Source organism: Pomacea canaliculata, linkage group LG6 (assembly GCF_003073045.1).
Source record: "Pomacea canaliculata isolate SZHN2017 linkage group LG6, ASM307304v1, whole genome shotgun sequence".
NCBI classification, from domain to species: Eukaryota; Metazoa; Mollusca; class Gastropoda; order Architaenioglossa; family Ampullariidae; genus Pomacea; species Pomacea canaliculata.
The window spans coordinates 21,801,203-21,818,524 of record NC_037595.1 but is presented as its reverse complement, the minus strand read 5'-3'; the positions used below and the strand labels follow the sequence as shown (position 1 = coordinate 21,818,524).

The 17,322-nt window shown below is 39.4% G+C and overlaps 3 protein-coding genes across 3 annotated transcripts; 1 reads left to right on the top strand and 2 right to left on the bottom strand.

The window, feature by feature from the left end:
- Window positions 1-795: 795 nt before the first annotated feature.
- LOC112566946 lies at window positions 796-2,389 on the top strand. Its single transcript, XM_025243376.1, has 4 exons — window positions 796-807; window positions 1,092-1,324; window positions 1,661-1,823; window positions 2,304-2,389. Exons 2-4 carry the CDS (start codon window positions 1,187-1,189, stop codon window positions 2,387-2,389), a joined length of 387 nt encoding a protein of 128 aa, XP_025099161.1. The 5' UTR covers window positions 796-807; window positions 1,092-1,186.
- A 2,795-nt stretch (window positions 2,390-5,184) lies between these two features.
- Window positions 5,185-8,425, bottom strand: LOC112566053 (zinc finger protein 883-like). The gene is made up of 2 exons (XM_025241984.1): window positions 8,089-8,425; window positions 5,185-7,428 (listed from the first exon to the last, which is right to left on the bottom strand). The coding sequence occupies exon 2, from the start codon at window positions 7,298-7,300 to the stop codon at window positions 5,705-5,707; it is 1,596 nt and encodes a 531-aa protein (XP_025097769.1). The 5' UTR covers window positions 7,301-7,428; window positions 8,089-8,425; the 3' UTR covers window positions 5,185-5,704.
- A 5,303-nt stretch (window positions 8,426-13,728) lies between these two features.
- LOC112566061 (putative zinc finger protein 735) lies at window positions 13,729-16,934 on the bottom strand. The gene is made up of 2 exons (XM_025241994.1): window positions 15,811-16,934; window positions 13,729-15,111 (listed from the first exon to the last, which is right to left on the bottom strand). Exon 2 carries the CDS (start codon window positions 15,000-15,002, stop codon window positions 13,878-13,880), a length of 1,125 nt encoding a protein of 374 aa, XP_025097779.1. The 5' UTR covers window positions 15,003-15,111; window positions 15,811-16,934; the 3' UTR covers window positions 13,729-13,877.
- Window positions 16,935-17,322: the final 388 nt, after the last annotated feature.

Genomic DNA, 17,322 nt, shown 5'->3' with positions numbered 1-17,322 from the left:
AAACTGCATGTTGTCTCAGCAGATGGCCTATTCCATGGTGATTTTTGGAAGAAGCAGAAGGTTTAAAGGGGCCAGTAGCTGTAATTCAGACAGCTGGCTGCTAGCATTTTTAAAGATTCCAGTGGTCGCAGGATGTGCAACTGGCCATCAAAATCTGCAAGCTTCATTATTAAACACCAGATTCCTCATGGCCCATACATCCAGTTCGCCTGCACAAGTCATTAAGTAAGTGCAAATTTTTTAATTCATAATTAATTTATACCAGAAAGAAAATTTATGAAGCATGTGAAGCATTAATTGTCAAAATGACTGCTATACCATTATGTACTGCATGACAAAGGAAGGAGATAAAAAGATGATATCTGGACTGTTGGAACAAGTAACAGGTACTGTAAACTTTGGTTATTATGCTGCACTATAAAGTGTAGTATTGTTAAAGGAAATTTATGATATACTTTTGGTCTGGATTGGTGAAATTTAATAAAGTTTTTAAACAACATATCAACAGCTTATAGTTTTAAATTTAGTGAGCTAAATAAGTTTATGCAAATATATTCATTTGACACAGGGATGCACAGCTAACAGACAGCGAAGGAGAAAAGAATGCCGAGGAATCACTATGTGATGACCATTCAATGCAGCAGTGTCCACTACCATTTCCATACTCTCTGCCGCCAGTAGTTGTCAGCCCTAGGGTGTCCCAGTAGCAGCTATCGACAAAGTACTATTTCACCTTTGCCTTCACATCTCCAACACCATTCTCAGGTTTTCATCCTAACCAGCATAGGGACCCACAACCCTTGGAAGGTAATTTGAAGTCATTTTTTTATAATCATTTTAAAAGTTTGTTTTTTCTTACTCTCGGCCAAGACCTTATAACAGTGTTTTTGTGAAATATAGCCAGAAGTGGAAAATCCAACCTTCTTTGGCATAGTGAAAAAAAAATGGAAATAAATATGGATCAGATATCAAATAGATATATGACAAATAGGAAAAGCAACCAAGAGTAGTTATATTTTCCAAGCATTGTGAATTATAGCGAAGCCAGCAAAGATCACATCTTATATGTTTTCTGCTATTGTGTTCGTTAGTTTCAGCTCAACTAGAGAAACTTGGGACAGCAGCAACTGTCTTTTCTGGAAGCGATGAGAGATGATATAAAAGATGTGAAAAGGAGGCTTCAAGGATGGAGAAACAACACCAGGAAAAGGAGGTGACAGGAGGAAAACTGCCAGAGGGGTTCCAGTTTCCCTTACAATCTTCAGAGGATGTTGACCATCTGGAGTGGGATTGGAAGACTGACCCTGGAAAACGGACACACTCGGTATGTGCTGTATTCTGATTTGTTAGTAGGAGGAGTCAAATCTATTTTTGCTATTCCCTTTAAAGGTTTTTATAGCATTTTATTTTATAGAACAAATGACATGTCTGCAGTACTAAAAAGTAACAAAGGCATTGTTATGTTGGCATGGATTGCAGCTGATAATAAATTTTATGTAACAACTTCAGCTTGGTTACAGAGAAAAATCGGAAATTTCCTTAATGGTTTTCATCCATATTTTGGTTTTATAATACTAGTTCTCATAACATGTATCATGATACTGCCCACAGGAACTTTTATTTTAAAAAGTGATGAATGCTTATTATTGTCTGTTTCCAGGAATGCCATTTGACGATGGGTGGAATATTCACTTTAAAGCACGGGGTGAGGAGCACACTATCTGTGCTATTGTCAACTGACTCAGCCCGGTGTTACAACTTCAATGGTCTGAAAGAGAAGAAGGGACTCAAGAACCACTCCTTTATTTTACAAACAGTTCAGGGTAAGGATTTAAATATTTCACTGTTTTTATGAGATTAAAAAAAACATTACAGGAGACAACTCTAGCCTGGCGACTTTCCTACCTCATTTTCATTGTGATCCAATTACATTGCAAAATTAAAAATATGGACACATGTTTATGTGCAGTGTCTAGTCCTTTAATCAGCTGGTTAACACTGTGTAGAAAGGAATGAAACAACAATTGAGAGATATCTTTACAGTTCGCATGTATTGGGATTTTTAAAAAAAAATCAGTATATGTCCAGAGTTTGCCTGCCTAAAGAAATTCTAATGCAGTTCCACTTGTAGTCTTTCTGATTATAACGCTTAAATTGTTATGGCACTTTACATATCTATATGATTTGCTTCTACCTTCCTTTTTTTTTCCTCATTATATTCTGTATTTTAGGGTCATGACCTGCAATTAAGTGATTACTTTTTATGCCCGATCTCATATTCTTATATTTTTGTCTATTTTTAGATGCTGCAAGAAAAAGTTATCCTGAAGCTACATATGCGCTGACCTGCAGGTGCATACATCAATTGGTTAACTGGTGCTCGGATTGAGAGAATAGCAGAAGGGAAGGGCTGAGCACAGCCTGTACAAGTCTGTAAATTGTTATGGGGTGGACGACGAGTAAAGCTGTACAACTTTATCTGCAGAAAAAAAAAACTGTTAGGTTCGGCGAGATTTTTTTTGTATCAGCTATTTATAAAAGTACAAGCTTTAAATTTGCATATTTTCAAAATGGTTGTAGTTATTACCAGAAGCTGCAATCCAGCCTGAAACCGTTTTATTTAATTTCGTGGATTTTATTTATATAAGAAATGTCTGTTGAAGCATCACCTCCTTTTGAAAGCAATTCAGTTCATGCTCATTATTTGATATATTGGTAATAGATCTTTGAGCCTTTTTCTTTGGGAAAATCTAATTGATGTAAAACTGCAGTTAATTTAATGGTTTTGTCAGTGGATACATGTTTTGCTTCTTCTTCAACTCATAATCAAATAACGAGTGTTGCATTAACATGTCATGAGAAAATATTTTTTATGCATTTAAATGGGACAATGCTTCACAAATGTGTATATTTTAAATATTTTTTCAAATAACCTTGCTTTTTATCTTATTTTCACAGACATTTTAACTTCAATAAAACGTCAGTAAAAGACAAAATCATTGTTTTTTTTTTGTGTAAGATTTTGCATTTTGTGCACTTTTTGCTGCTTATTAATGTAATAATGGCAAAACCACTTTATTTAATCCATTTATTGGCATTTTAAGATTTTATTTTTGATGTATTTGATATAGTATTTTTAGGAATTTTGGCATATCGTGATTTACATTGTTGTAAATCAGGATATGTCAAAATACCTAAAAATAGAATAAATATCACCTCAAGAATTCAACTGGGATTTATCTGGGATCTACCTGGTTATTTACATGGGAAAACACATATGGGTCCATGCTTTGCCTTTCATTTTCCGGCCGGACCACATACTGGGTTTGGCAGATGAATCCCCGGTTACCTGGGTAAAATCCCATATGGTTCCCATATGGGTTTCTCTTTCAATGCTACTAGGGTTAATCCTCAATGAGCATAGAGCTGCAATGTTCTCGGTTTTGTACAGAAATAAATTAAAGTTATTTTAAAGCAGGAGTTAAAAACATCTGACCCACAAAGTCGTTTGATATGGTCGGCCATTGGAACTGAAGATTTCAGTAAATCTCTAGGCTTTTTTTCATGTGCTTCATTTTAAAGACAGAAACAAACTTTGCATCCCTTTCATAATAAGATGTATGGACCTTTCTAGATTGACAACTATTTTTAGTCTTCATCCACTTATTAGGACAACCCAGTTACACAAGGTAGGTATCAGTTTATTTCTTATCCAACTATACCTTTACTCTTCTCTCTTAATTTGATAGATTTTCTTCGGAATTGCAGATTTTATCACCTGGAAATTTGTAGCATTGTAGACTACAGCGAAATTCAAAAATTGCTGGATTTCGAGAAGCATAAGGTATTCTGGCTTTGATTGCAGCTGAATTTATCTTCTGTTTGGGGAAAATGTAAGAATACCGTCCCCTGATTGTCAATCGACTGAATTATCCCCCTTTGCGACGTACTCATTTCGTTTACCCTGAAGTCAACCTTATTTTTACAAGTGAAAGTGATTTCCGAATCAAGAGAATGTGCCTGGGGTGGAGGGTAAGCGGCGATAATTTTACTGTCCCTGGTCAAGAGTAAAAATTTTCTCCAACTTCATTTGGATCTCACTCAAATATAAAAGCTAAACGTGAAAATTTTTTAAAACTTTGTTTTAGAAACAGGCGCATAACTACTTTTTATATAAAAAGCTTTTCCCAGAAAGAATTTTCCATATTCTTCCTTTGTTGTAAACCGTTTTCCACCATTTTCATTTTAATTGTTTTATAAAGGCAATGCATTTATACTATATGAAAAGGAAAGGGTTATTAATGAAATCTATAATACTAAGAAATAAATGAAATCACACAAATATGGTTCTTACATATTCATTCATCTGTGTTATCTGGGTACAAATATGTGACGACAATAAACATTTGTAGACATGATGAAACGCGTCTGCCTCAGTATTCTGCACATCTTGTCATGGACATTCCGAATGCGAAGAGCTGAAGTGGATCACCCGGGGATAACAGTTACCACCAACTGAGAGGTTGGTTAAAAGAATTTGACTGTTTGGCACTCGAGTCTTTCTAAGGGGAACAAAACCTCTCATCAGTTTTCTAGACACGCTGCTTATCGCATCTGGTCTCACTTACACAGTAAGCCACACACCAACAGAAAGAAGCAGTTCATTTTATCATAGGGTAAATATTTTTAGAAAACTAGTCTCACACACGCGCGCGCACGCAAACGTTTCTTCAAACATTCTACTCCTACTGTAAAACAGACATACTACAAGTGGTTTCGTCTTTATGTAACTTCTCTAATCGTTTTCCTATAACTCACCCAAGATGCCTGTCTCAGAATTCAATGTAAAAAGAAAATCATAAAAAGCCACTAATTTGGTTGTTAATTGTGTAAAAACTTATGTTTGCTTAATTTGTGCAGAAAGTAGACCAGCGATACAAATAGAAAGCAGTTTCTGTGTCTAAAAAAGCGGTTCCTTACTGACCGCTTGTAAAAGTCAGCACCATGTACTCCTACTTTCCCTCAAACGGGCGAAACCATTTCAAAAAAACGCCCACTCTTCTGTCTCAGTATCATGCATAGAATTTTGCTGTCTTAATTAAACAAGACGTTGAATTCACACTGGATATTCGGTTTATTCATTTATTCTTTTTGTTATTAACATCAACAAGAATCATCAAGACAACAATTCAAACAAGTAAACTCATTGATCATTTATTTGCAATTATCAGAGATAGCGTAGCATACAACAAACTAACTAAAGTACAGTTCAGTGTATCTTGCATTTTCATTGCTTTCAAAAAGACATGACATCTTTGACAATGCATATAAAGTAGGGAAAAAATATACCAAAAAAGTGCTAAGTGTGGTACATGTTGAATTATCATGTGCATTTTTAGGGGTTGGGAGCTTTACACACTGAACACAAAGATACCCATCAATATCAGTACATGTTCTTTGAAAAGACAAGCTATTTCTCTGGTAGACAAATCACCTCTCTAATACATCATGGATTAGTACAAAGTATACAAAAATTAGGGCACTGACAAAATGTCCAAAAAAAGCTTTACATACATTACTCATAAGGTCTCTCATCAATAGCATACCATGTGGTTGTTCACATACACTGCAGTCATGAGATTTCCCATTGCTGTTAATTATCATGTTGTGTTAAATTAATACTACCCTCTGCTTGGAACTAGCTCTACACTGATGGCACTGATGAGGTAGCATCACTGTGGATAAGCATGTGTCTTTTTAACTCAGATGACCGCCTATAAGTTTTCTTACATGCGCTGCACTGGTAAGATTTCACATCACTGTGATTCACCATGTGCTTTTTTAGGGCTTTAGCTCTTTTGAAGGCTACATGACAGACAGAACACTGGTGAGGTCTCTCATCACTGTGAGTCACCATGTGCTCTTTTAGGTTAGGTAATCTTTTGAAAGCTACATGACATACAGTACACTGGTAAGGTTTCAAATCACTATGAGTCACCATGTGCTGTTTTAGGGCACGAGGTGTTTTAAAGGCTACATGACAGACAGAACACTGGTGAGGTCTCTCATCACTGTGGGTCACCATGTGTATTTTAAAATCACTTGAAAACTGGAAAGAAATATTACATATACTGCACTGGTAAGATTTCACATCACTGTGATTCACCATGTGCTTTTTTAGGGAACTAGGTCTTTTGAAGGTTACATGACAGACAGAACACTGGTAAGGTCTCTTATCACTGTGGGTCATTATGTGCTGTTTTAGGACATCTAATCTTTTGAAAGATAAAGGACATACAGTACACTGGTAAGGCTTCAAATCACTGTGAGTCACCATGTGTTTTTTTAGAGAATGTAATCTTTTGAAAGCTACATGACATACATTACACTGGTGAGGTCTCTCACCACTGTGGTCAGATCTCTTATTACTGTTAGTTACCTTATGCTGTTTAAAAGTATCTATTCTTTCTAAGACAACACTACATGGAGTACAATTGTAAGCATTAAGATCAGAGTGCATCATCTTGTGTTTCTGGAGTAGGGTAAAAAAACTGAAAGAACATAAACACACTTTGCACTGATAAGGTTTGGCATCACTTCTACTTCCTGTTGTGGAATCAATGGTGACTTTAGTAACAGTTGCATGTGTCTGATGTTGATTTTCTCTCATAATATCTGTCACCTCAGGAGTTATGCATCTAGCAACACTGATTTCTTGACAATTCTCATCAATGTTATTCTGCCTCATTGTATGCTGACCAGGCCAACCTGTCTCAGTCTTCACAATATGACTATCATCTTGTTCTTCTTGCTTAAATACAAGCTGCTCCTCTGTCTTCGCACACTGCACAAGATCCTGCTCAGACTTAATTGAACAGGTAACATCTTGACAGTGGCACTCCACTTTCACAGCACTCTCATGACTGCAGTCTGACTGCTCAATGTGTGCACCACGTTCAGGTTTTATGAGATGAAGTTCTTCACCAGGAACTTGCTCAGTTTTAATACAACCAATGGTATCCTGAGAGTTTAGCTCCAGTTTTACAGCATCCTCATGTTTCCAGTTTGATTGAGGAATATTCTTAGCAAACTCACATTTTATGTAAGTTGGACCAGAAATGTTTTTAAGCTGTACACAGTTCATTGATGAGCAATAAGTCATATTTGTATCAGAACAAAATGTGCTTTCTGTCTTAAGCATTACTTTATCAGTTAAGTCTTGTAGATCAGCTGCAGACCTCGGTTCAGTCTTTATGCTGTGTGTACATGAGACCTGGACTTGATTGCTTATGGCAGACATAACTTCCTCTTCTAATATTACATTCAATTTTTTTTTTGAATTGTTAAAGTACAATCTGAGTGAAACGGCACGTCCTCAGCTACTTAATCTTCTGAGACTCATGGTGCCCATGGTGCTTTAACAAAAACCTGCAAATATTACAATGTAACAATATATTAATTACATCTTACATTTTTTTGCCTTCATTTGACATTTTTTAATACTGTTGTTAAATATACAGTGTCATATGTTAAAGTTAAAATACAACACAGTCTTTTTTTTCACAAACAGTTGGATATTGAAAACCTTATTAATACTCCATGATTACTTTTCATGACTTATCAGGAAATATTGCTTTCCATTTAAAAAATTGTCATTATTTTGGTGTTCAGGCATGACAGTTATTCACGTGACAAAATAAGATTTCATAAAGGAACCAACTGCATATTCATTAAACCAACAGAAAGTGGATTTTGTAATGGCATTATGTGTATCACCTGGAAATGACATTTCTTCATTCATATTTCAATTAACAGTGGATACTGAATTGTAGTATTTACACGTAAATAGCCCATTTATGACAATACATTATTATAACATACTGCTACTAAAGTTTTAATTTTTTAAAGTCTTTATAAAGTGAGATCATTTTTGAGGTCATCTGTATGCTTTACTCTTTTTTATTATTATTGAATGCTGTGTGTGTTAATTTGTTACATGTAGGTTAGACCTTAGATTTGCGTTTAGGTAGAATGAAAACGCCTGGTTCAGTTCATGGCCTAAATGCAACATCAGAATGTTTTGCTCACCTGTTAATCGAGGCGGCTTCCCTTCAGGCAGGGGCGGTAGTGTCACGCTTGACCACTTCTGCGAACACATGAGAACACACCACGTGCTAATTATTCTCGAGGCGACACCGACAGTCCGCTGAAGGTTGGGAGGAGAGTTTCACAGCTGAGACACAAGTTGGTTTACAGTCGTCCCTACGATACAGTGAAGCAAGAGGCTAGGAACTGGTAGAGACCCTTTGCTTTCAAATCATGATGCGAGTCGTTGGTGAGAACATTCTAGTAGCGATAGTAGGTCATAGGTCGGTCGGGTGCATTGACCAGAAGGGAGAGATGCGTGGGTAGGGTCCATTGTAGACAGGGGAGTCCAGCATTTTGTGGTTGGGCATAGAGCAGTGGTTCTCAAAGTATTTCGAACCGCGGACCACTTTGAGAACCACTGGCATAGAGTGCTGCTAACAAGGGCGATTCCAGATAGAGCTCATACTAGCAATATATAGATAGATGTATACATATACGTGTTGAAATAATTTAATTCTCTCTCCCACAATACGGTATATTTAAATATAGTATCCTGCCGAGAATAGGGTACTGAAGGGTCTGGTGGCAAGAGGCTATGAAAGGGGCACAGAACTTGGTCAGTGGAATTTTTCCTGCTTTTTACTCTGTGGATTTTTTTCTATGGTGCGGGGTACTACAAGTCTGACTCATTGTTCATTGGGTAAAGAAAGACATATTCATATAAAATATGTAGAAAAATTATGCCAAGCTATCTTTCATGACTTTTGGCATCGAGGCCGCTCTCTAATGGCAATGCCGACATAACCCCAATCACTTAAATAGTGCAGTGCTGGATATTCCTCCGCAGCAAACTGTGGAATTGTGTGGTAACCAGACAACGACTTTGAACGCACCTGTTACAATTACTGCGCGTTCACAAGAATGGTTACCAGAAAATATCACGGTAGTGTCAGCCAGTGTCACAGGCTCAAGAGTGCATGTGGCGGTGAGAAATTCCTCTTCCAGACGACATGTGACGCTGACCAGTCGAGTGGTGCTCGCGGAATTACACTCACCCGGCGCAGATCACAAAAACCTCGAGGCCTTGGTGGGACCGAGCTGCGAATCACTCATCCGCATCGACGGCGTGACGTCACGCTGTTTGATAGACAGCGGCTCGCTATTGTGTCGGAGTCTTTTTTCCGCAGAAATATGCGACATCGACAGCTGGAAAACCTGGATTCTACACTGCAAGTGATAGGAGCAGGCGGTCATTCCGTGCCCTATATTGGTGTTGTGCGTGTGTCGGTGTGGCTGCCTAAAGATGTCGTTGGTGTGGACAGTAAAATAGACACCGTGTTACTAGTCTGTCCAGACACGGAGTATCCAAACATGGAAAGACAGATTCACAAAGAAGTTGTTGACATTTAGCGATGTTTTAATGAAAAAGAATTTGATTTGAACATGACAGATGTTGTGCATGACATTGAACTGACTCCAGGTCCGTCGATTAGAGAAAGACCGAGGCCTATACAGTGGAACCTCGGTTAACGAACTTAATCCGTTCTGGAAAGTTGTTCGTTATCCGAAATGTTCGTTATCCGAAACAATTTTTTTCCATAAGAAATAAAGGAAATAGATTTAATTGGTTCCCAGCCCCTGTTGGCTCGCTAATATTTGAAAGTTACAGGCTATATAGGTATTTGTTTTAATGAGAACAGTTAGAATGCACTATAAATGGAGTTAAATAAACATAAAAACATTAACGAAAGCATTTAAACATCAGAAAACTTGCCGTTTTGACGGCGTGGTTGGAAGCAGGTGTGGGGAGGAAGGGGTGGAATGACTGCTTTGATTCCCCCTCCATGAGCACACGTGACATTATAAAATCTGGGTGACTTCCCTTTTCTGTAGCTTTGAGGTTAAAGGAAAAAACTTGTCCAGTGTCTGTTGCTTCTGCCTTTTTTGTAAAACTCTTCGATAATACGACATCACATATCCGACAGACGCATGCCACCTTCATACTTTGAAATCATTTCCTTTTTCAATTCAATTGTTGGCCGTTTCCTTGTCATTACCTCACTACTACTAATTGCTCTTAATCTTCTATGGAGCCATTATTGAGGAATATCTTATTAAAATAAAGCACAAAAATCACTAAACAAGAAAGATGCGCACAGATAAGGAACGACCGATCGTAACTGTGTCTCGAGCGCGAATGATGACATGCTGGTCGGTCACGTGTGGTTCACGTGGCTGTTCGTTATCCGAAATTTTGTTCGCTATCCGAGACAAACTTTTAACAAAATTTTTGTTCGTTAACCGAAATATTCGTTATCCGAGGCGTTCGCTAACCGAGGTTCCACTGTACCGCCACAGGACCTGGAGGAGGTCAGACAACATGTGCAACAGTTGCTAGATGCTCGCATCATCAAGCCGTCGACCAGTTCCTTCGCTTCGCCCATTGTGCTAGTGAGGAAGAAGAATGGGGCACTGCGCATGTGTGTAGATTACAGGAGGGTGAACGCGCGGACAGTGAGGGACAGTTATTCGTGACCAAAAATTGAACAATTGTTTTTAACATTGAGTGGGGCTAAGGTTTTCACTAGCCTCGATTTGTCAAAGGCCTATTACCAGGTACCTCTGTCCGAGCGAGCGAAGAAGATTTCTGCATTTACAACCCCGTTCGGACTGTACGAGTTCCAGAGGTTGCCATTTGGCCTTGTCAACGCCCCCATGACCTTTCAACGGTTGATGGACTGCTGTTTGAGTGACATGAACTTGGCAGAGCTGATAATTTTTCTCGATGACATTTTAATACATGGCACTAACCTCCAGCAGATAGAAGATAGAACAATTAAATCTCTGGAGAGGTTGCGTTGTTTTAAACTGAAACTTGACCCCGATAAATGTATTTTTGCCACCACTGAGGTCAGACACCTAGGATGCCTCATCTCCGCAGAAGGCATTAGGCCAGACCCTGAAAAGATCGAGGCTCTGACCAGTTGGCCTGTCCCCAAAACAGTTCGCGATGTCAAAGCGTTCCTAGGGTTTGCAGGATTTTATAGGCGCTGGATTCCTCAGTTCGCGCAAATCGCCAAGCCTCTGAACGACCTTACTGTTGGACATGTACCACATAAGCTTAAAAAAACAGCTAAGAAGGCGGGTGCACTCAATCTGTCGTCAGATATATCTCACCTGTGGGGAGAGCGAGAACAAGGTGCGTTTGAGTCCCTGATCAAAGCACCGACTGCAGACCCGATGCTGGGCATCGCTGACCAGTCCCAGCCCTTCATCCTGCATTGTGATGCCAGTGGCACTGGTCTTGGAGCCGTGCTGTACCAACATCAACAAGGCGAACTCAAGGTAATCGCATACGCCAGCAGAGGGCTCAACAAGACAGAAGTGAACTACCCCGCACACAAGCGAGAATTTCTCGCTCTGAAATGGGCCATGGCAGAGAAGTTTCACGACTACATCTTGGGCTCCCGCGTCACCGTGGTTACCGACAACAACCCGAATGCAAAGTTAGACGCAGTTAGCTACAGATGGTTGTCATCCCTGTCACTGTACGACTTCGACCTCGTGTACAAACAGGGCTCAACACACACATGCGGACGGGTTGTCAAGGCGACCGCAGGACCCGCCAGAAGCAAATGAAGAGTACAGAGACACCTTAGAGAAAGTTGGGTTCCTCCTGGAGAAAGCGAGGAAATTTCAAGACGACAATCCACAGGTCGATCATCCAAGTGCAGTTATGAGCATACTGACAGCCAAGAGCGCCGGAAGGCCAGTAGTACATTCCATTCAGCAGACAGCCCGGAACACCACGCCCATGTCAGGTGACAATGACGTCACTGACAACTTCACTCCAGCCGTCGAAGCTGTCGTAGGGGACCCAAACATGATTCCAGACGGCATCTTAGAGCCGGAGGGCGGGGAGCAAGACTTCGTCACCCTGACAGTCGACGACTGGCGGAGGTTACAGCAGCAAGACCCTCACATAGCCGCTGTCTGCCAAGCGCTCACAGAAGGAACCGACCTGACAGTGACGGGGCCAGAGACCAGGATATACGCCAGGGAGAGGAAGAGCCTGATGCTAGAACATGGTGTGCTCTACCGGCGTGTGTCTGACGCCACATCAACACGCGTGCAGCTGGTAGTACCCCGCTCCATGCGACAGAAAGCGATGAGAGGTGTGCAGGATGAGCTCTACCACACCCATTTTGAATATGCCATACGACACGCACGAATGCGTTTTTTCTGGCCGTTCATGGCGGCTGATCTGAAGAGGAAAATTCAGAGCTGCGAACAGTGCGTGAAAATGTTGAATATTATCATGCCTTATGATTAAAGAAAGATATAGAAAGATAAAGACAGATAGACGAAAGCAATAACAAGAATCCATCAAGACAACAATGCAAACAAGTAAACTCCCTGATCATTTATTTGCAATTATCAGAGATAATGTAGCATGTTACAAACTAACTAAAATACTGTGCAGTATCTTGCATTTTCATGGCTTTCAAAAAGACATGACATCCTTGACAATGTATATAAAGCAGGGAAAAAGTCTTCCAAAAAAGTGCTAAGTGTGGTACATGTTGACTTATTATGTGCATTTTTAGGGGTTGGGAGCTAAAGCACAGTTTAACACACTGAACACAGATAGCCATCAATATCAATACTTGTTCTTTAAAAGGCAAGCTATTTCTCTGGTAGACAAATCACCTCTAAGAGATCATAGATTAATACAAAGTATAGAAAAATTAGGGCACTGACAAAATGTCCAAAGAAACAAACTGCACTGGGGAAAAAGGTGATTTAAATGGCTCTTTCAAATTATTTGATCCTCTTAACGGAAATAAAGCAAATAGTACCTCTACACACTTCATGCATGAGAGAGTATGTCTTAATGTCAGCATGTGTCATTAACAGACAGCATTACATAACACTGCACTGTTTAAATGGGCATGGAACATTTTAAAGAAAAAGCTTTACATACATTACTCATAAGATCTCTCATTGACAGCATACCATGTGGTTGTTCACATGCACTGCATTAATGAGATTTCACATCCCTGTTAATTATCATGTTGTGTTTAATACTACCCTCTGCTTGGAACTTGCTCTACACTGATGGCACTGATGAGGTCACATCATTGTAAGCATGTGTTTCTTTATCTTCGAGGACCGCATGAACGTTTTCCTGCATACGCTGCACTGGTAAGGTCTTACTCCACTGTGAGTCCTCATGTGTGTTTTTAAATCCACCGACCACTTATAAGCCTTATTACATATACTGCACTGATGAGGTCGAACATTACTGTGTGTCACCATGTGTTTTTTCAACTCATATGACCGCTTGAAGGTTTTCCTACATATGCTGCACTGATAAGGTCTCAAATCACTGTGAATCACCATGTGCTTTTTTAGGTTATCTAATCTTTTGAAAGTTAGAGGACATACAGTACACTGGTAAGGTTTCTCATCACTGTGAGTCACTTTGTGCTGTTTTAGTTCACGAGGTCTTTTGAAGGCTGCTTGACAGACAGAACACTGGTGAGGTCTCTCATTACTGTGGGTAAACATGTGTTTTTTTAAATCATTTGACCACTTAAAAGCACTATCACATTTACTGCACTGGTGAGGTCTCACATTACTGTGGTTAAACATGTGGTTTTTTAAGTAACATAATTTTTTGAAAGTTAAAGGACATTCAGTACACTGGTGAGGTTTTAACTCACTGTGAGGTTTTAACTCACTGTGAGTCACCATGTGCTGTTTTAAGTCACGAGGCGTTTTGAAGGCTACATGACAGACAGAACACTGGTGAGGTCTCTCATTACTGTGCAGTGGGTCACCATGTGCTCTTTTTTGCCATCTAATCTTTTGAAAGCTACATGACATACAGTACACTGGTAAGGTTTCATATCACTATGTATCACCATGTGTTTTTTTAGAGTATCTAATCTTTTGAAAACTGCATGACATACAGTACACTGGTAAGGTCTCTCATCACTGTGGTCAGATCTCTTATTACTGTTAGCTTCCTTGTGCTGTTTTAAAGTATCTATTCTTTCTAACAAAACGCTACATGGAGTACAATTGTAAGCTTTAAAGTCAGAGTGGATCATCATGTGTTTCTGGAGTAGGGTTGAACAACGGAAAGAACATAAACACACTCGACACTGATAAGGTTCGGCATCACTTCTGTTTCCTGTTGCTGAATCATTGGTGACTTCAGTAACAGTCGCATGTGTCTGATGTTGATTTTCTCTGATAATATCTGTCATCTCAGGAGTTATGCATCTAGCAACACTGATTTCTTGACAGTTCTCATCAATGTTATTCTTCCACATTGCATGCTGACCAGGCCAACCTGTCTCAGTCTTCACCATGTGACTATCATCTTGTTCTTCTTGCTTAAATACAAGCTGTTCCTCTGTCTTCGCACATTGCTCAAGATCCTGCTCAGTCTTAATTGAACAGGTGACATCTTGAAATTGGCACTCCACTTTCACAGCACTCTCATGACTGCAAGGTGACTGCTCAATGTGTGCAGCACACTCGGCTTTTATAGGATGAAGTTCTGAACCAGGATCTTGCTCAGTTTTAATACAATCAATGGCAACTTGAGAGATGAACTCCAGTTTTACAGTATTCTCATGTTTACAGTTTGATTGAGGAATATCCCAAGCATGCTCAGGTTTCATGTAAACTGGACCAGAAATGTTTCCAAGCTGCACACAGCTAATTTGTGAACAATATGTCATATTTGTATCAGAACAAAATGTGCTTTCTGTCTTAAGCGTTACATTATCATTTAGGTCTTCTTGTAGATCAGCTACAGACCTCAGTTCAGTCTTTATGCTGTGTATACATGAGACCTGGACTGGATTGTTTATGGCAGACATAGCCTCCTCTTCTAACATTACATTCGATTTTTCTTTTTGAATTGTTAAAGTACAATCTGAGTGAAACTGCACACGTCCTCAGCTACTTAATCTTCTGAGACTCAGCCCCTGGAGCTTTAGCAAAAACCTGCAATATCACAAAGTAACAATATATTAATTACATGTTACACCTTTTACCTTCTCTTGATTTTTTTTTTAATACAGTTCTTAAATAAACAGTGTAATATGTTAAAGTCAAAATACCACACTGACACAGACTTTTTTTTTCAAAAACAGTTCAATACTGAAAACCTCATTAATACTCCATGATTACTTTTCATGACTTAATATGAAATACAGTATTGCTTTCCATTTAAAAAATTGTCATTATTTTGGTGTTCAGGCATGACAGTTATATTCACATGACAAGATAAGATTTCATAAAGGAACCAACTGCAGATTCAGTAAACCAACAGAAAGTGGATTTTGTAATGGCAGTATGTGAATAGGCAAGTACAATGTAACACCTGAAAATGACATTTCTTCATTCATATTTCAATTAACAGTGGATACTGAATTGTAATATTTACACGTAAATAGCCCACTTATGACAATACATTATTATAACATACTGCTACTAAAGTTTTTTTAAGTCTTTATAAAGTGAGATCATTTTTGAGGTCATCTGTATGCTTTACTCTTTTTTATTATTATTATTGAAAGCTGTGTGTGTTAATTTGTTACATTTAGGTTAGACCTTAGATTTGCGTTTAGGTAGAATGAAAACGCCTGGTAGAGTTCAAGGCCTAAAAACAACATCAGAATGTTTTAAATCGAGGCGGCTTACCTTAAGGCAGGGGCGGTAATGTCACGCTTGACCATTTCTGCGAACACACCATGTGTTATTTTCCAGGCGACACCGACAATCCGTCGAAGGTTGGGAGGAGAGTTTCACAGCTGAGACACACGTTGGTTTACAGTCGTCACTACAATACAGCGACACAAGAGGCTAGGAACTGTTAGAGACCCTTTGCTTTCAAATCATGTTGCGAGTCGTTGGTGAGAACATCCTAGTAGCGGTAGTAGGTCATGGGTTGGTGGGGTGCATTGAACAGGGGAGAGAGAGGCTTTGGTAGGGTCCATTGTACACAGGGGAGTCCAGCATCTTGTGGTTGGGCATAGAGTTGACTGCTGTTATAAGGTGAATGCCTGCATGTGGGCTGGCACATTGAAGTGCGCTGAGTGCAAAGACAAGTGAAGAGCATTGAAATATAAATATTTACAAATATAGCATGTGTTCAGTCAAAGGTTGTATTAAATTTGTGACATTCTTACACTGATAACCCAGATGACGCATTATTTAATGATTGAAAGCATGTGACTATTGTCCCTTAAACGTCCAGACTAAGGCCTTCGCCCGAGCAGTGCAACCGGCTCCTGTTGAAGAATGAAAAGAGTGTGATCCTGATGCTAAATCAAAAATGGAATGAGTCGAAACTTTCAAACATAACAGTCGATTTATTTTTTTTTCTTCAAAACACTTTCGCCCATTGACGAAAGATATAAGGATATTCCGTAGGCAGCACATCGTGCACAATGTTTATCTTTAGAGTCTTATATCAACCAGTCTTTATTTTTCTTCCTTTACCCAGTTCTCCTGAAAAGAACGCTTCCCCGGCATTTTTCTAATCGTCAAGAAAACAAAGAACTGTGGTCATCCGTCAAGACTAAAATCTCGCGAAACGTAAGTTCTCGTCGTGAACGAGACTTCTCAGTCGTGTGATTAAAATAGCGGCGAGGCTACAAATCGTCTGTATTTTGCGCCAAAGTCGACTCCGAAAATAAATTTGTAGATTTAGAAGAGGCATGAAAATAAATCTGTGATAATATTTTATCGATATAACACACCTCCAGATGGTGGAGTTCACTGCATTTACAAAGTGTCTACATCAGGGGTCTCAAACTCGCGGCCCGCGGGCCAACTGCGGCCCGCCGGACAAAAGTTTGCGGCCCCCACCTCAATATCAAAGTTTCATGCTAGTGCGGCCCGAGTTTGATACTGTTATATCTTCTCCTCTCTCGCTCCCACAGAGGCAGCCCAACGTGTCTTATTTGCACAGAGAAAGTTGCAGTGCACAAAGAATACAATTTGAAACGTCATTACACAACTAGACATGCTGAGGAGTATGCAAAATACCAGGGAGATGAGAGAGTCAGCCGGGTTGCTAATCTTAAAACATATCTACTGAGGCAACAAAATTTCTTTAAGAAAGCAACCAAAGAGAATGACGCAGCAGTCGAAGCTAGCTACGTGGTTAGTGAGATGATTGCTAAAGCAGGAAAGCCATTCAAAGAAGGT